This window comes from Mastigoproctus giganteus, chromosome 10 (genome assembly GCF_048544385.1).
Source record: "Mastigoproctus giganteus isolate SK-2022 chromosome 10, ASM4854438v1, whole genome shotgun sequence".
In the NCBI taxonomy this organism is placed as follows: Eukaryota; Metazoa; Arthropoda; class Arachnida; order Uropygi; family Thelyphonidae; genus Mastigoproctus; species Mastigoproctus giganteus.
This window is the reverse complement of record NC_143584.1, coordinates 148,774,634-148,792,762: the sequence shown is the minus strand read 5'-3', so window position 1 is coordinate 148,792,762 and position 18,129 is coordinate 148,774,634. Positions and strand designations below refer to the sequence as shown.

Sequence of the window (18,129 nt, the reverse complement as noted above, 5' to 3'; positions counted from 1 at the left end):
ACATAGCCACCATGCAGATTTACACATTTTTCCCATAGATGGATCAGGCTATGGGTACCACTTTTGTAGAAGTGGTGAGGTTGGTCTTTGAACCATGACTCTGTTGCAGAAATGAGTGTCTCGTCGTCAGGGAAGGTTTAGGTTTGGTTTTTAATGGCACATTGGCAGCTAAGGCCATAATGCACCAAGTCAAGTCGTCAGGGAAGTGGGTCCCCCGAAGAAATGATTTGAGGGAAGGAAACAAGGAGTCCTTGTTTCCAAGGAGATGGTGCAAGATCAGATGAGTAGGCTGGATGGGGCAGTATTTCATATCCACAAGTGGCCGCTTGTGTTGTTGCAATTTCAGAAGTGTGAACTGGGGCATTGTCTTGAAGCATTCTCATACCTTTGGATAGCATGCCATACCTACATGTTTTGATTTTCTCCCGTAATTTTGTAAGTTGGCATAATAGGCACTTGTAATTTTACCTTTCAGTAGATAATCAGTCATTATTATGCCTTTCTCATCCCAAAACACTGTCAGCAAGACCTTTCCTGCTGATGCTTGGACCCTTGCCTTCTTGAGGGGTGGGGAACCATGATGTCACCATTCCATGGACTGCTTTTTACTTTCAGGGTCGAAATGGTATCCAACTTTCATCCTGAGTGATTAGACGAGAGAAAAAGTCTTCCTCGTTTTTTTGGCACAGGGCTAACAGCTCTTGTGATTTCTGTTGTCGATCAGCCTTCTGGAAACCGGTCAATAATCAGGGAATCCATTTGGACTCAATTTCCATAAATGGAGTTGGTCATGAAGGACTTTTTCAACAGAGTCCACACTAAACTTCAACTCCTGGAACAATTCACGCACAGATATCCGGCGATCTTCCATGATTAACGACTCCACTTTTGTGATCGTGCTACCAACAATGGCTGAATGGGGATGACCTGGAATGGGCTCAGATTCTATTGATGTCCGACCATAACTAAACTGTCTATGCCAGTGCTCCACAATGCCATAGGATGGGGCTTCATCCTTATATACAGCAGTCATCTCCTTGTGGATTTCTTTAGGAGATTTCCCCTTCAAGAACAGATACTGGATTACAGCTCTGGATTCAACTTTGTCCATGATGTTACTTTGTCAGACATTCAGCTCTGTAAGAGAAAAACAAATTAAGACATAAGGCTGAAATTTTACACCTTTAATACAGAGATATGTATGATGCTACACACAAAATATCATGACTCGGTGATATGTGGAAGTAGGTGAGGGTGATTCTTTATTGAACCACCTTCGTATGACTAAACATTAGTTACAGGGAAAGTGTTACAAGTGTTGGATCAACTATAGAAAAAGAGTTTGAATACATATTCAGTACTGCCTATGCTATAAGCACTTTTAAGATGTCAATTTTTTTTTTTCAATTCAAGCCAACACTTTAATTTCTGAATTTCACACCAACAATGGTGGATTAACACTGTATTTAGGACTAATTCTCTGATTATAACCTCAGTCTGTATACAGCTGAATTTATAAACAAAGAGTTGCTAATTTCCCAAAGGAAACAATTTCAAAACAATAAAGTGTTTTTTTTTTTTTTTTAAGCCACAAAATCAATTAGAACAGAAAGGATGTACTTTGTCTAAACAGTGGGAAGTGAGCATCAGGTGATGTTTCAATGACATTTGTTTGTCTCTATGGTAACCCCACTTCAGAGGTCAAACTTTACAGTATCAAATGAAAGATCATCTTTCTTTGAAAGGTACTGAAAAGTTCCACTCCATATTTGACTATCAGTTTTAGAACAAGGACCAGATCTGGCAATATCTCAAAACATTTTGTCTATTAGATTTTTAATTGCCCCACCATTCCTGCACTTTGGACTTTAAAGTACTGAATGAAAATTATTTTAAATATTTTTATTTTGAACTGGAAATTGAAGAATTTCAAGTATTTATATTTTATTTATTCATTTATTTTTGCTGAATGATAATGAAAATCTCAGCAAGATGGACTACTCAGTTCTTAATAAAAAAAGCAAGGTTTAGGTTTTGTAACAGAAAACTGAAGTTTTATGTTACAAAAACTAAATACATTTTACATTGATCCCACAAGCTGTGAGAGACCACTACCACACTGTCCCACTACTACACAACAAATAAACCATATTACCAAAGAGACATAATTGCTGCTTATTTGTAATGTAGTGTCACTATATAGATGACCATTTTCACAGTTATTGTGGCGTCTCTGTAGCCAGGTGGGCAGGAGCAGCAGTGCGCAGCACGCATTTCTTGATTAGACAGGTTCTAACCTGTTGCGAACCTGTCTTGATAAGACAGGTTCGCGCTTCTCTCGAGCCTGTGACCACCAAATACGGAGGATGCGGAAAGGTCAGGGAATGACCACTGCATATCCCCAGAGCAATATGGCCTTAGTTGCTAATGCTCCTAAAAACCAAATAACAACAACTACATATCAACAGTTATTGCCCTTTCTTTGGTGGGAGAATAGATATCCTATCACTAATTCATCTGTAATGCTACTAAATAACACTGACTAGAATCTATAAAATGCCTTTATTGTGATAAAATAAAATACATGCATACTTTATCAGCTATAGCTGATGAAGGCGGCCAACAATATATATTTTATTGTATTTTATTCTTGTTATACAACATTTATTTTATTTTGTTTTAATATTTTAATATACAGTTATACGATCAGTACGCATGTATTTTATTTTATTTTATATTTTCATAATAAAGGTGTTTTGTAGATTCAAGTCAGTGTTATTTAGTAGCATTACAGATGAATTACAGAGTTCTGACTCCAGAGGCCTTTTCAATGAGCTATCCTATTACTTTTAAGATAGACAGACTATGTGGACAAGTGTTCGACTTGGTCCACATAGTCCCAAGTTAAATACACAAGACAGAAGATATATGAAGTAAACTCAAACAATTCAGAGCAAATGGCATCAATATTCAATGAATATTTTTACTGGTTATAATACTGTCTAGTGTGTAATACTAAGATATCATATTCACAGTGACAGTTTTTTAAAAAAAAACTTTCATAATCACTTGTGTCAGTGTGCATGCTGAATTGCATGCTGCATTCAGCTACCTGTATTTGAATTTTGTGTTTCAGTTCACTAGTTGCATTTGTTTGTTGCAGTAGAACTCATTTTACATTTATTTCTCTGTTCTTGCATTTGTGTGTTGCAGTAGAACTACTTTTCAGGTCTTACAAGTCTTGAACTTTTTCAGGAACTGAAACATGAACGTGCAGCAGCTTTCAAAATATAGTAGCATAAGAATGAAAAGTTACTAATTTTCTTACAGGAAATTGGGAGTACAGTTGTGAAAGAAAAACATCTATATCCGGGTATGACCAGCTGTTCATCTAATGCAGTATGTTTGTATATATATATATATATATATATATATATATTTTTTTTTTTTTTTTAAATGATGACTTGTTTTTTTTTTTTTTTAATGATGACAGAAAACACACTTTACAAACTTATAAAATCAGTTAATAACAGCCAACACTACATTATGTGTTGCAATTTCAAAATGAGTTGTATGAAAGCATTTTACACCCCAATGTTTTTGGGACATATGAAATATTCGAAAAATAAAAAGTCAACCTAACAGTTAGGTTTAGTTAACATTTCAAATTAAATCTTGTATTCTATCTCTTTGCTCAGTGAACAATAGTCTTTTTTTTTTTAGAATTTCTAATAAGAAAACCAAAGGAAGTAATATTTCGGAAAGATATTATAACCAGGATAGATGGAGCAGCTCAAGGGATAGAAGAATTAAAAAGCATTTGGGGATCCAAATTATCTTGCACACTTGGCCACATGTTATTAAAATAAAATAAAATAAACACATACAAGTACTGCTGCCTTTAATGAGTTAGTAACTTAAACCTAAAGCACTTTATAGCTATTGCATGCTAAATTGTTTGTTTGATTTGCATATTGTATGGTTAAATTATCAGTTCTCAAGTGCTACACTGATGGTGTATCTACCCATTTACTGAAGAGAGGGTAATAACTCTTGAAACAGCCAGCTGGAAGGTGGCACCACTATTACAAATAAATAGTAATGGGGAAATGCTGTTTATATGTATTAGAATTAGCAAGGGCACATGGTGCAAGAAAGCAAGCTTATATAGCATCAGCCAAAAAAAAAAAACATACACACACCCTCTTCTCATTTCACCCATCCACTCGCTCCAAATGTTTGTCTAGTTTTGCCTTGAATCTGTTTAAGTTATCAACTTCTACAATGACAGATGGAAGTTTGTTCCAACAATCAATCACCCGCTGGCTAAAGGCAAACTTCCGCACATCTATCCTACAACTGTCTTTCCTCAATTTGAATTTATGCCCTCTCAGGCAATTATTCTGAGCAAGAGGAAGAATCCCATCAGCACTGAGCATGCTCAAACCATTCAAGGCTTTATACACCTCAATCAGATCACCTCGCAGGTGCCTAGTCTCCAGACACTGTAATCTGCAAAACTTAAGCCTTTCTTTGTAAGAGCAACCCTTTGTTCCATTCATTAATCTTGTTGCCCTTCTCTGTACTCATTCCAGCAGCTCTACATCCTTCCTAAAATGAGGCCTCCTGACCTGTATACAGTACTCAAGGTGTGGCCTGACCATTGCCTTATACAAGGGGATAATCACCTCCTTATCCCTATTAGAAAAATTCCTGTATATATCATTGACAAGACACCATGAGCTACTCTTGCAGACCGTCTGCACTGCTCAGAAAATGTCATATCTGCCTGCACAATTACTCCCAGGCCCCTTTTCCCTCTCTACCACTGTCAGTGTAGTATCACACAGTTGATACGTTACTCTGGGGTTACTGCTTCCCATATGCAGTACTTTTCAATGTAAAGCAGTATTAGAAGAATCTGTAATGATAGACTAATAATTTGTGGCATCAGTGGCTTATAAAACACTGTCTTTGCTAACAGTAAACTTCAGTTTGCTGTAATTGCTTTTAAAAAATGAATACACACAAGTATTAGGAGTGGCATGTGATGCAAGGAAGCAAGCTTATTGTACAAGCTTGTCTCCTCGAAAACAAAAAAAAAAAAAAAAAAAAAAAACCCACATTATTTGTCCATCTCCTTCTCATAATTTGTGTGATTGTTCCTTAAATTCATTCAAACTACCCACCTCAACACCTGATGGAGTGTGGTCCAACAATCAGCTACTCTCTGGCTGAAAGAAAATTTCTGCCTATTTGTCCTACAACCATCCTTTTTCAATTTAAATTTGTTCCCCAACCTATGTGCATCATTTGAGAAAGAGTATGGATTGCATCAAAATTTAGTTTACTCAATCCATTTAAGCCTTAAACACTTCAATCAAATCTTCTCGCAGGTGCCTAGTTTCCAACTGCTGCAATTTTCAGCAATGAAGTCTTCCTTGATAAGAGAATCCCCAGACTAATCTTGTTGTTATTCTTCTGTGAACAAGTTACAACAGATCCACATCCTTCCTAAAATAATGTTTCTAAATCTGTACACAGCACTGAAGACATGATCTTACAGAATAATCGTCTTCTTGTCTCTGCGTTTGTTATTGTTATTTGGTTTTTAGGAGCATTAGTAACTAAGGCCATATTGCTCCGGGGATATGTGGTGGTCATTCCCTGACCTTTCCGCATACTCCGTATTTGGTGGTCACGGGCTCAAACCCTGGTCTAATCAAGAAGCGTGTGCTACGCACTGCTGCTCCTGGCTACAGAGGTGCCTTGTCTCTGTGTGGTATAGTTCTTGTATATCATCAACAGAACCCCATGTGGTATCCTAGCATTCTGTCTGCACCACTCATAACTTCATAATAAACTTTACAATTTCCCCTAGGTCTTTTTTGTTCTCTGCCACCTTGAGTGTGGTAGCACCAAATTGATATGTTATTCTGAGGTTTTGCTGTTATCCAAATGCAGTACTTTGTTTACCAATGTTAAATCTAATTGTCACTCCTCAGCCTATATGCCTGGTTTCTCTAAATCTTGTTGCAATAGCATATCCTTGTTCTGATCTTTAACTACCCAGCTAACCTTTGTATCATCAGCAAACTTAGACATTAAACTTGATATGTCCTTATCAATATGATTAGTAAATATTAAAAACACTAAGGGGCTGAACACTGAAGGACTCCAGTAATATCATTAATCCACAAAGAGCAGTACCATTAATAACTAATCTATCCCGTGCCACTCAACCATAGTTTTATCCATAAGGATGGCTGAGTGGCAACTTATCCCTAATTCCACAGTACTGAAATTTGTATAGCAGTTTTTCATGTGGAACAGTGTCAAAAGCTTTATTGAAATTTAAGTAGATGAATACTACTACTAAGGTTTTTAACTTATGTAGACCTGAAGTGCAGTGCTCAAAACTATTTAATCTATTATAATTAAAAACAGTGGAAGCAAAATACTATTGAGCATCCAGTAAACAGTGAATCTACTGCTAAATTGTGATGATAATCAACATGTATGCATACGAGGTGTGGCAATAAATTTTTCAGACTGGTACTGTTGCAATCAAGTTCGATGAGTTTTGAAAATAAGTGGAAGTGGTATGTTGTAGTTCGAACTTCCTCCAACAGATGGTGGTCCAGTAGGCTGCCAGGTTGCAGGTAACAACCAGTTTCATTATTAGCATTAATGTTCCTTGTCACAATATTGCACTGCAGCAATGAATGAATATCAAATTTTGCTTTAAAATGTGAAAATCTATTATAATTAAAAACATCCAAATGTATGAAATGTTATGGTGATGAAACATTAAGTTGTACCAGTGGGTCTCAATGGTATAAGTAGCTCAGAGATGGACATGAGGATGTCTGTGGTGACCCAAGAACTGGGCATCTGCCAATCTCTTGAAATGAGAATAGAATTGCAAATGTTTGGGAAATTGTGTCAAGAGATTATCATTTGATCCTCAGAATGATGGCTGATGGATTGGATATGAATAAGGAGATGATTTTCAAATTCTGCATGAAGATTAAAGAAAAAGGAAGGTTTGTGCAAAATTTGTGCTGCACAATTTTGTGGATGAGCAGAAGCAACAAAGAGTGCCATCATGCGAAGACTTAAGCCAGACTTGTCAAAACAATCCTAATTTTCTTCACTTTGTCACTGCAGATGAACGTTAGGTGTTTCAGTACAAGCCTGAGACAAAGTGTCAGCACGTGCAATGGACTTCAGAATCATCACCAAGGCCGAAAAAAAGTTTTGTTTACAGAAGTCTAGGATCAAGATGATGCTGATGGTGTCTTTGGACAAACGGTGTGATTCACAAAGAATTTATACCCAAAGGGCAGAGGATCAATTCAGTGTTCTATGTACAGGTGCTTCAAAGGCTAATGAAGTGCATTTCCTGGGTGAGGCCGCAATTTCGATAGAAAGACAGATGGTTCTTTTTCACAATAATGCTCCCTCCTATTCCGCACTTGTTGTGAAGACATTTCTGATGAAACGTGGCATCATTGTTTGTTTACACACACACATATTTAACCTCATATTTATTTACACACACACATATTTAACCTCATATTTGTTTACACACACACACACACACACACACACACACACACACACACACACAAATATATATATATATATATATATATATATATATACATATATACATACAGACATACTCTGATATAGAAGTTCAAACAAAGTTGTGGCAACAACATTGCATATCTACAATAATGTTAAGCTTAGATGGTAAAATATGAGTGACATAAACAATACCAGTTCTGGATGTGGCACAACAGTGTCAAATGTTTTAGAACACTTGTTAGGCAGTACTGTACATAACTTCATCTACAGTGAAACTTCTCCGAACGGACACCTCTCTTCAACGGACATCTCTCTACAACGGACAATTTCAAATTCCCCAACTCTCCTCTATTGGTTTTAACATGTTTTCAGCTTCTGTCTAGTGGACATTCTCTGTAACGGACACGGACAGGCAATCTGCACTGTTTCGTTTAGATTAGCACTTAATTTAAGCAAACAAACTGAATGAGTATTTTGCATCTACATTCACACGTGACGAATTATTACAATTTGAAAATGGAAGAAGGTTATCAAATTGTAGCAGTGTGCTTAATGATTTTGTAATAACTGAGAGCAAAGTGGAGGAGAAATTGTTGAAGTTAAACATAAGAAAGGCACCTGGGGTGGATGGGATCTATCCAGTTATTTTAAAGGAGGCGGCAAAGCAACTAAGCAAACCCTTAGCCATAATTATGCGAGCATCCTTGGACTCAGGGGAGGTTCCCACGGACTGGAGATGTGCAAATGTGTCCCCAATTCACAAAGGTGGATCGAAGGGTGACACGAGTAATTACAGACCAGTTAGTTTAACTTCTGTTCCGGGTAAAATAATGGAGTCGCTGGTTAAAGATGCATTGCAGGATCATCTAGACAAGAATGCAGCAATAATTCAAACACAGCATGGGTTTGTTAAGGGCAAGTCTTGTCTGACAAATTTGATTGGTTATTATGATGTGGTCACAAAGGAACTGGATGCAAAAAATAATTTTGATATCATATACTTGGATTTCAGGAAAGCTTTTGACACTGTTGCGCATGGAAGACTACTTTACAAATTGGAGCAGAATGGTATTAAGGGTAAGTTGCTACAATGGATAAAAGGATGGTTAAGTGGGAGAAAACAGAGAGTGGTAATCAATGGGTGCTGCTCTTCGTGGACTAATGTTATTAGTGGAGTCCCACAGGGTTCGGTGTTGGGTCCACTGTTGTTTTGTGTATTTATCAATGATATTGATGAAGGTATATCAGGCTTAATGTCGAAGTTTGCAGATGACACAAAGGTTGGCAGGGTTGTTAATGACAGTAATGGTAGTGTGCTACTGCAACAGGATCTAGATAATTTGGGCAGATGGGCTAAGAAGTGGCAACTGAAGTTCAACCTTGACAAATGCAAAGTACTGCATATGGGTAGAAGTAAACCCAGAGAAACGTACCAACTGTGTGGTACTACACTTAAGGTGGTAGAAAATGAAAAAGACCTGGGAATAATTGTGCAGTCAGATATGAAGTTTTCTGAGCAGTGCAGACAGGCTGCTAGGGCGGGTCATGGGGTTTTGTCAATGATATATAGGAATTTTGCTAGCAGGGAAAAGGAGGTGATTGTCCCTCTGTATAAGGCAATGGTCAGGCCACGCCTTGAGTACTGCGTACAGGTCTGGAGGCCTCATTTTAGGAAGGATGTAGATTTGCTTGAGCGTGTACAGAGAAGAGCAACACGATTTGTGAGGGGAATGAAGGGATTCTCTTACCAAGAGAGGCTTAAGTTCTGCAAATTGCAGTGGCTGGAGACTAGGCACCTGCGCGGTGATCTGATTGAGGTCTTTAAGGCCTTGAATGGGTTGAGCACGCTGAATTCTGATGGGATCCTTCCACTTGTTCAGATTACCAACCTACGGGGACATAAGTTCAAATTAAGAAAGGACAGATGTAGAATAGATGTGCGGAAATTTGCCTTTAGCCAGCGGGTGGTTAATTGCTGGAACAAACTTCCATCTGTCGTTGTGGAAGTTGATAGGTTAAATAAATTTAAGGAGGAACTGGACAGGCATTTGGAGGGAATGGTGTGATTTTTTTTTTTTTTTTGGCTGATGCTGCATAAGCTCCTACACTTGCTTTCTTGCATCATGTGCCACTACTACTACTACTACTACTTGATCTCCCCATAACGGACAGCGGGCGAGCTCATGGCCCTTTTTCTAGGAACGTTTCTTCCACGTATTGCCTCAATCGTGTGTTTATTTTCTATTTCCGATTCTCTGAATTTTATCAAGGTTTACGTCACGGTTCTAAACCCTTTTTAAAGAATTTTAAGGCACGTGTAAAACTTCTGATGAATTCGGTGTGTGCAGGGGGGGGGGGAATTTGTCGGCCTTTCGTCTTTTGAGTTTCAGTTTTCAGTTTTGTTCAGTGTCGTGTGAAGTGCACAATGTCTTTTCGTAAACATTTACCTTTAAAAGATAAAGTCGAACTCATTAATGCGTACGATCAGCAAAAAAATAGTGTTTGCAATCTCGCTGAAAAATTCAAAATTGGGAAGGCGCAGGTAAGCGACATCCTAAAGAAAAAAAATGAACTACTCAAACAATTTTGGCAACACATAAATGATCAGGTTCAAAAATCATTCCTTAAAACTGTTGGACTTCAAACTGACAATGTTACGTATGAGTTGTTTTGTCGCGCATGTGCTAAAAAAATTCCCATTAATGGGCCTATTATTAGGGAAAAGGCTTTGGAGGTTGCGAAATCTATGGGAGTAAATGAGTTCAAAGCTTCTGTGGGATGGCTAGGCAAGCTCAAAACTCGGCATAAAATTTCTTGGAAAACTGTAAGTGGTGAAGGTGGATCTGTTGATACTGGGGTTGTAACAGAGTGGACCATCAAATTGGAAGATTTATGTCGTGATTTTGAAGCTAAGGATATTTACAACTGTGACGAAATAGGGTTGTTTTTTAAAGCTCTTCCTGAAAAAACAATGAGTCTAAAAAACAAAAAGTGCCAGGGTGGAAAAATTTCTAAGGAATGCTTGACTGTACTATTGTGTACAAATATGCTGAGAGACTTTGAACAACCTCTTGTTATAGGAAAACCACAAAATCCTCGTTGTTTCAAGGGCATAAAGTTAAATCTTTTGAATGTTGACTGGAAGTCTAATAAAAAAGCGTGGGTGAAACGAGATATCATGAGCGAATGGATAAGTCACTTTAACCAAAACATGATTCGTCAAAACAGAAAAATTATTCTTTTCATGGATAATGCTGCATCTCACCTGCACATTGAATTGTCCAAAATTCAAATCGTTTTTCTGCCACCAAACACATCTGCAGAGTGTCAGCACTTGGATCAAGGGATAATAAAAAATTTTAAACTTCACCACAGAAAACGTGTTTTAAGACATCTCATTGCAAACATGAACGATGTAATATGTGCGAGTGACCTTTCAAAGAAACTCAGCATCCTAGATGCGATTCAATGGATTTCCTCTTCAGTAAACGCAATTAGAAAACAAACTGTCGTGAACTGTTTTGTAAAGTCTGGCTTCTCAAACGCAAAAATTGAAGTTGTGAACAGCAATGTGGAGCACCAAAGAAGAACAAGAACTTCAACATTTATTGATAATGTACGATACTTCAGCTACAAGTAACCCTGGCTACAAAGATACAGACTCGAACCTCACTACAGAAGATGGTGCTCTAGATATCAATGACATTATCATCGATATTGTTCAAGAAGTTCCTCATGAGGATGAAGAAATGGAAGGAGGTCATTCTGTCAAAGAACATATTAACGACGAACCACCGATGAAAATAGAAGAAGCGCTCATACAAATCAATCATTTAAAAATGTTTTTCGCTGCTGAAGAAGATACTGAAGGACTTTCGATGGTTTCTTCACTCCAAACAAATGTTGAAAACAAAATTATCAGCCAGAAGGTGCAGAAGAAAATAAGTGATTACTGTATGTATTTTTCTTAAGATAAAGTCATAATATGCATAGCACAATTGTATGTATATTATTTACAAAAATATTGTGCAAAATCTGTATATAATTTAATTTAATTTTACATTAAACATTTAACGATTTTTCTTTATCTCTTGTGTATGTAATTGTATATTATTTACAAAAATATTGTTCAAAATCTGTATATATTTTAATTTAATTTTACATTAAACGTTTAATGATTTTTCTTTCTTTCTTTCTTTCTTTTTTTTTTCTCCCTCAGACTTCTTGTTAGCGGACACTTCTCTCTAATGGACAAATTTTCGTTCCCCATGGCTGTCCGTTAAAGGGAAGTTTCACTTTATATATGCTACACTACTAATGCTAGCAAATTTTTTTGTCTAATATGAATGCTGTAAAAAATGCCATCAGTAGAGTATACATAAATTACAGGTAGTGCCATTATTCTTCAACCAAAAAACTCTAGCAGAAAAACAATGCAATGTGAAGTGATGCCATTCATCCCTATGAATATGAAAGTATTATTCTTCATAACACTGTGCTGAGCAGTACTGTAGTCGATACACTGACTACTCTCTTTGCCACCACATTCAATCTAAACTGTATCAGAAGCAGAGCCTTTTGTAGGCACTTCACCCACTGTGCATGACAGTGGGTGAAGTGCCTACAAATTTCATCGGGTGGCACTTTTGAGAAAATTCTGAACCAGTGAAACTTGAAAAAACTGGAGCATCTGCCATATTCCCTAGATGTGAGTCATGGAAACTTTAACTTTTCTCCAAAATGAAAATACTCTTCAGAACATAGTACAAGCAACATTGTAAAAGCATGTACAATGTTAGCATTAGCATTAGTAGAGGCATATGATGCAAAAAAGCAGGCTTATACAGCATCAGCAAAAAAAAAAAAAAAAAGTCTTGTTCTGCCTTGAATTTATTTAAGCTGTCAGCTTCTACAATGAGAGATGAAAGTTTGTTCCAGCAATCAACCACCCGCTGGTTAAAGGCAAATTTCTGCACATCTATTCTACAACTGTCTTTCCTCAATTTAAATTTGTCCCCTCAGGCGATTAATCTGGGAAAGTGGAAGAATCCCATCAGCATTGAGCTTGCTCAAACCATGCAAGGCCTTATACACCTCAATCAGATCACCTCGCAAGTGCCTAGTCTCCACACACAGTACTTTGCAGAACTTAAGCCTTTCTTCGTAACAGCAACCCTTTGTTCCATTCACTAATCTTGTTGCCCTTCTCATTATACAAGGTGATCATCGCCTTATACAAGGGGATGATCACCTCCTTATCCCTGCTAGAAAAATTCCTGTATATCATTCATTGACAAGACACCATGAGCTACTCTTGCAGACGGTCTGCACCACTCATAAAACTTCATATCTCACTGCACAATTACCCCCAGGTCCTTTTCATTCTCTACCACCCTGAGTGTAGTACCACACAGTTCATACATTACTCTGGGGTTACTGAAATCATATACAGTACTTTACATTTGTTAATGTTAAACTTAAGTTGCCACCCCTCAGCCTATCTGCTAAACTTTTCTAGATCCTCTTGCAATAGTGTACTGTCATTAGTGTCATTAACAACCCTGCCAACCTTCGTATCATCTGCAAATTTAGACATTAAGCTTGATATACCTTCATCAATATCATTAATAAATACAGAAAACAACAATGGACCAAACACTGAACCCCAAGGGACTCCACTAATAACATTAGTACATGAAAAGTAGTGTTCATTGATTACCACTCTCTGTCTTCTCCCACTCAACCATCCCTTTATCCATAGCATAAATTTGCCTTTAATGCCATACTGCTCCAATTTTTACAGTGGTCTTCCATGTGCAACAGTATCAAAAGCTTTCCTAAAATCCAAGTATATGATATCAAAATTATTTTTTGCATCCAGTTCTTTTGTGACCACATTATAATAGCCAATCAAATTGGTCAGACAAAACTTCCCCTCAACAAACCCATGCTGTGTCCAAACTATAACTGAAGTCTTTAATCAGTGCCTCCATTAATTTCCCTGGAACAGAAGTTAAACTAACACGTCTGTAATTACTTGTGTCGTCCTTTGATCCTCCTTTGTGAATTGGGGTCACATTTGCACATCTCCAGTCCATGGGATCCCCCTCCCCGAGTTCAAGAATGCTCTCATAATTATGGCTAAGGGTTTGCTTACTTCCTTTGCCGCCTCCTTTAATATAACTGGATAGATCCCATCCATCCCAGGGGCTTTTTTTGTTTAACTTCAACAATTTCTCCTCCACTTTGCTCTCAATTATTACAAAATCATTTAGCTCACTGCCAGAGTTTAATAAACTTCTGGTATTCCCTTTCCTGAATAACTCCTCATGTGTGAATGTTGATGCAAAATACTCATTCAGTTTGTGACCTACCTCAGCAGGATCATCAACAGATGAACCATCAATGTCAAGCAAATCAATCATATCCATCTCCTTCCTTCTAGAGTTTACATAAGTAAAGAACTCTCTGCTGCTTTTCCTTGCATCCTTTGCCAAAGATTTCTTGTAATCTTCCTTTGCCTGCCTAACCTCCTTTGTGACTTGATTACAGACTAGCTTATATCTAACATAGGCATCTGTGTCACCTGATAATTTATATGTATCCCCTGCATTTTTCTTCTCTGCCATATGTCCCATTAGTTCATCTGATGTCCATTTGGGACTGAACCTAGAGCAGTATTTCTTAGTTTGAACAAAAAGCCTAGTAGCTTCCAAAATTACTTCCTTGAATGTTTCCCATTTAGAATTTGCTGTTGGTAACATCATCAGTTGGTCTCATTGTACAGAACCTAAAAAATCTCTGAAACCACTGTAGTTGCCTTTACGAAAGCAAAAACCCTTCTCTTTACCCCTGATGGTAGTTACATCTTTAAGTAAATCCCACATCAACAAACTGCTATCACTGCCACATAGTGGTCCTTTATCTGTAGAATGTTGTGTCTGTTTTAAAAACATATCTGCATATCTGCATTATCTATTTCATCTGTAGCATGTGCAATGCAGTGTCTGTTTTAAAAACAGACACTACATTGCACATGCTACAGATGAAATAGATAATGCAGATATGCAGATACTAATAAAACTGCTTGGCAGATGGAATTTCCTACTTACCACATGGATATGGAAAAATATGAGATATGTAATCAATAGCTAAATGATAATAAACTGTATTTTCCTGTTAGTATGTGGTCACTGCTACTTTTTCTTCAACCCTCATATGTACACACACACAAGTAAATAAACAAAATGTTAGTTTAAGCAAAAATTACAAAGGTACTTTACATTATCTTTATCACTAGTGAAGCCCACTGCCACAAAACTTGATTCACTCATTGTCATGCCTCCAAGTACAAAATTTAGTGTCCTGTTATTATCATCTAACTGGTATGTCAAAACATACTCGCAAGCATCTGGTTCACAGTTTTGCACACTAGATGAATATCGGATACAACTTTTAGCAGTTCCGCATGTTTGAATGCTAATTGCTGCAAAAAAAAAAATAATGACAGTATTACAGTTCTATTTTACAAAGTCTGCTGAAAATATTTATCGTAGTAAGCTATTTTGCTTTTAAAAGAGACAGACAACTGTCTTTGTATATCTGATATTATTTGGATGAAACAGAAATACTGTAATTTATAAAAGATAAATAGCAGAAATTATATATTCTCACTTATAATATTTAATGATTATATTTTAATTATATTTAATGATTATATTTTAATTATATTTAATGATTATATTTTAATTATATTTAATGATAGAAATTTATTATTAAAAGTTATTTTAAGGTAACTTAACATGAATACAGTTACCTAATCATATGAACAAGGCCACATTGTTTGGGGTAGCATATTTTTTTATCCTACTGGTTATTAATTATAATGTGCAAAGATCAGTAATAATCAGTAATAAAAATCAGTAATCCTAACAAGTCATGCAATAATTATATTGTAAAAGGCCACAAAAATACAGACATTTAAATACATCCAAATTGGAAATAAATTTCCTAATTATTTGTAGGTGGTATTTTAAGTGCCAATCATGAATTTTTTTTTTTTGGAAAATCCTAACATGTTAACAGCATATCGGAGTAAAACTAAAAAAATTTCCAACAAATATGTAAAGACTCATCTTAGCTGAGAAAGCAGTTTCCTACAATAAAATCATAAAGGTTCATAAAAGAAATAAAAAAAAAAAAAAGTAATTGATCTAGGTAGGAATACTTATCCTTGGAATAGGGACATGAAAAGCAGAGAACCCTCCCTTTAAATTAAAGTGAAAAAGGTAACAACTGGTCATCATTATTATGAGTTTTAGCCACTTGGCTAAAACTCGTTGTTGTTTGTTGTGTATTTGGTTTTTAGGAGCATTAGCAACTAAGGCCATATTGCTCCGGGATATGTGGTGGTCATTCCCTGACCTTTCCGCATCCTCCGTATTTTGTGGTGACGGGCTCAAACCCTGGTCTAATCAAGAAGCGTGTGCTACGCACTGCTGCTCCTTCCCACCTGGCTACGGGGGCGCCGCTAAAACTCGTAAAACTTGACTATTGTTTCATTGTCCTCAAGCACCAGTGATGTAATATGATACAAGACAAATTAATAGGAACTAATTATATATGGCTAATAAATGTAACAAATGAAATGTGAGCTTCTCATCACTAACAGTTATGCAGTGATTAACTTATGAAAAATTTCATTGTTATTATATGTATATTCTGTATAACAGTAATAAATTTTTCAGATAATTGTAAAGAGGGTGTTATTACTGTGATCCAATGAACAGAGAGATTTACATGTAATTTAAATATTACACGGTACCAATATTAGGATTAAATACAAATTGTGAAACGAGTTAAATTAAAATTATTCAGAGTTCTCATAGAGGTAGCCAGCTGATCAATTCACTTCATGGAGCTGCTATTTGGTCTGCAAATATAAAGATAGCAGCTGTGGTGGCAAATTTTATTGTCTGTAACTGATGTTTAACTTCAACATGTTCAAGTTCATCGAGGTCTTTTCAAAAGAGTTCATTGTTGTGTTGGGGAAGAATCTTTTGAATGAATTTTTAAAAGACTTGAACTATTAAGTTTCGAATGGAGATGGAGTTTACTTGTAAACATACTTCTAATGATTCTTCAGCCTATCTCCTCCCATATATTGACATGATCCTGGGTATGATGCAGAGACTGCTGAAGGATAGTAACTTGGAGATTTGGATTCTATGTAAAGAGGGTGTTATTACTGTAATCCAATGAACAGAGAGATTTACAACATGTAATTTAAATATTACATGGTACCAATATTAGGATTAAATACAAATTTTCAAACAAACAAGTTAAATTAAAATTATTCAGTTCTTAGAGAAGTAGCTAGCTAATCATTTCACTTCACAGAGCTGCTATTTAGTCTGCAAATATAAAGATAGCAGTTGTGGTGGCAAATTTTATTGTCTGTAACTGATGTTTAACTTCCACATGTTCAAGTTGTATTTTGTTTTAGCAGATTTTGTGTTTAAGATTGGCCTTTTAGCAACCAGGAAGCCGCAATCACTTGGAATGTTTGCTTACTGGTCCTCGGTATCACCACATGGAAATGGGCCACTCCATTACTGAACTCTGATTGGACTACCTAGTTATGGAAGGGGGGTCTCTGCCCAGTACTGGGGTGAATAGATATCCCTTGATGGAAAGCCATTTTCAGCATCTGAAACTGAATTCCTCACTGACTGTAGTACAGCCAAAATGAAATCCTCTCATGCAGTGCAAGAATCAAGTCTTGGGATGGGATTCAGCAAGGAAGAGGCTGGGTTTTGGGAGGATAAGAGATGCATCAGGAACAAGAGATCCAGTATCAGTAGGAAAATATCTGCAATACCTCAGCAGAAGAGAGGAATCCTACCTCATAAAATTAAAGGTTGGCAGTGTTGGGAAGGGCTGTAATAAATCATTTCTATGTGCAAATAGTTGAACTATCATATGCCAGATGAAAGGAATAAGTTATTTCAATGCCAGCTAATGATCTGTTTTGTGTGCCTGAGCAAAGATGAACTTATTCAAAAGGTTTTCCATGTTGTGGGATGACTTAATGACCAATTCCAAGTAAATGAAGTTAGTCATATTGAAAGTATAGAATATATGGAGTTATACATAAGTGTTGTAGTCTTCAATAAAGAATTTTCCTATCAATCAATTAGAAACTGACATTGTTTGCCAGACATATGTACAAGAAGAAATATGCCAGTACTGTGGAGATTAAGCAACATATAGAGCCTCTCATCCACCCCAAAATTAATCGGGTAGTTTCACTACAAGTCTAAGAAAAAAAATATGCAACTTTGTTCAAGTCGTCTGATGGCTCTATGTGGGGTCATTAGGATCATGTCAAAACTTTTAAGTGCCCAGATGCAAATAAGATGTCACCCATCCTTTACTAGTCATACAGTCCTGCTGATACTATTAATTTTGTTACTCCTACAAGCTGGTACTTGGATGCAGTCATTTCCAGACCTCCATTTCAATGTGGCTGTGGAT

The 18,129-nt window shown here is 36.6% G+C and overlaps 1 protein-coding gene across 1 annotated transcript in view; it reads right to left on the bottom strand.

The window, feature by feature from the left end:
* The window catches only part of LOC150079356 (ferric reductase 1-like), a 54,823-nt gene that overhangs the window by 14,634 nt on the left and 22,060 nt on the right, over positions 1 to 18,129 (bottom strand). The window contains exon 4 of the mRNA XM_090382764.1: positions 14,877 to 15,079. Within this exon, the coding sequence (XP_090238890.1) occupies positions 14,877 to 15,079 (203 nt within the window). The remainder of the gene's footprint in view (positions 1 to 14,876; positions 15,080 to 18,129) is intronic.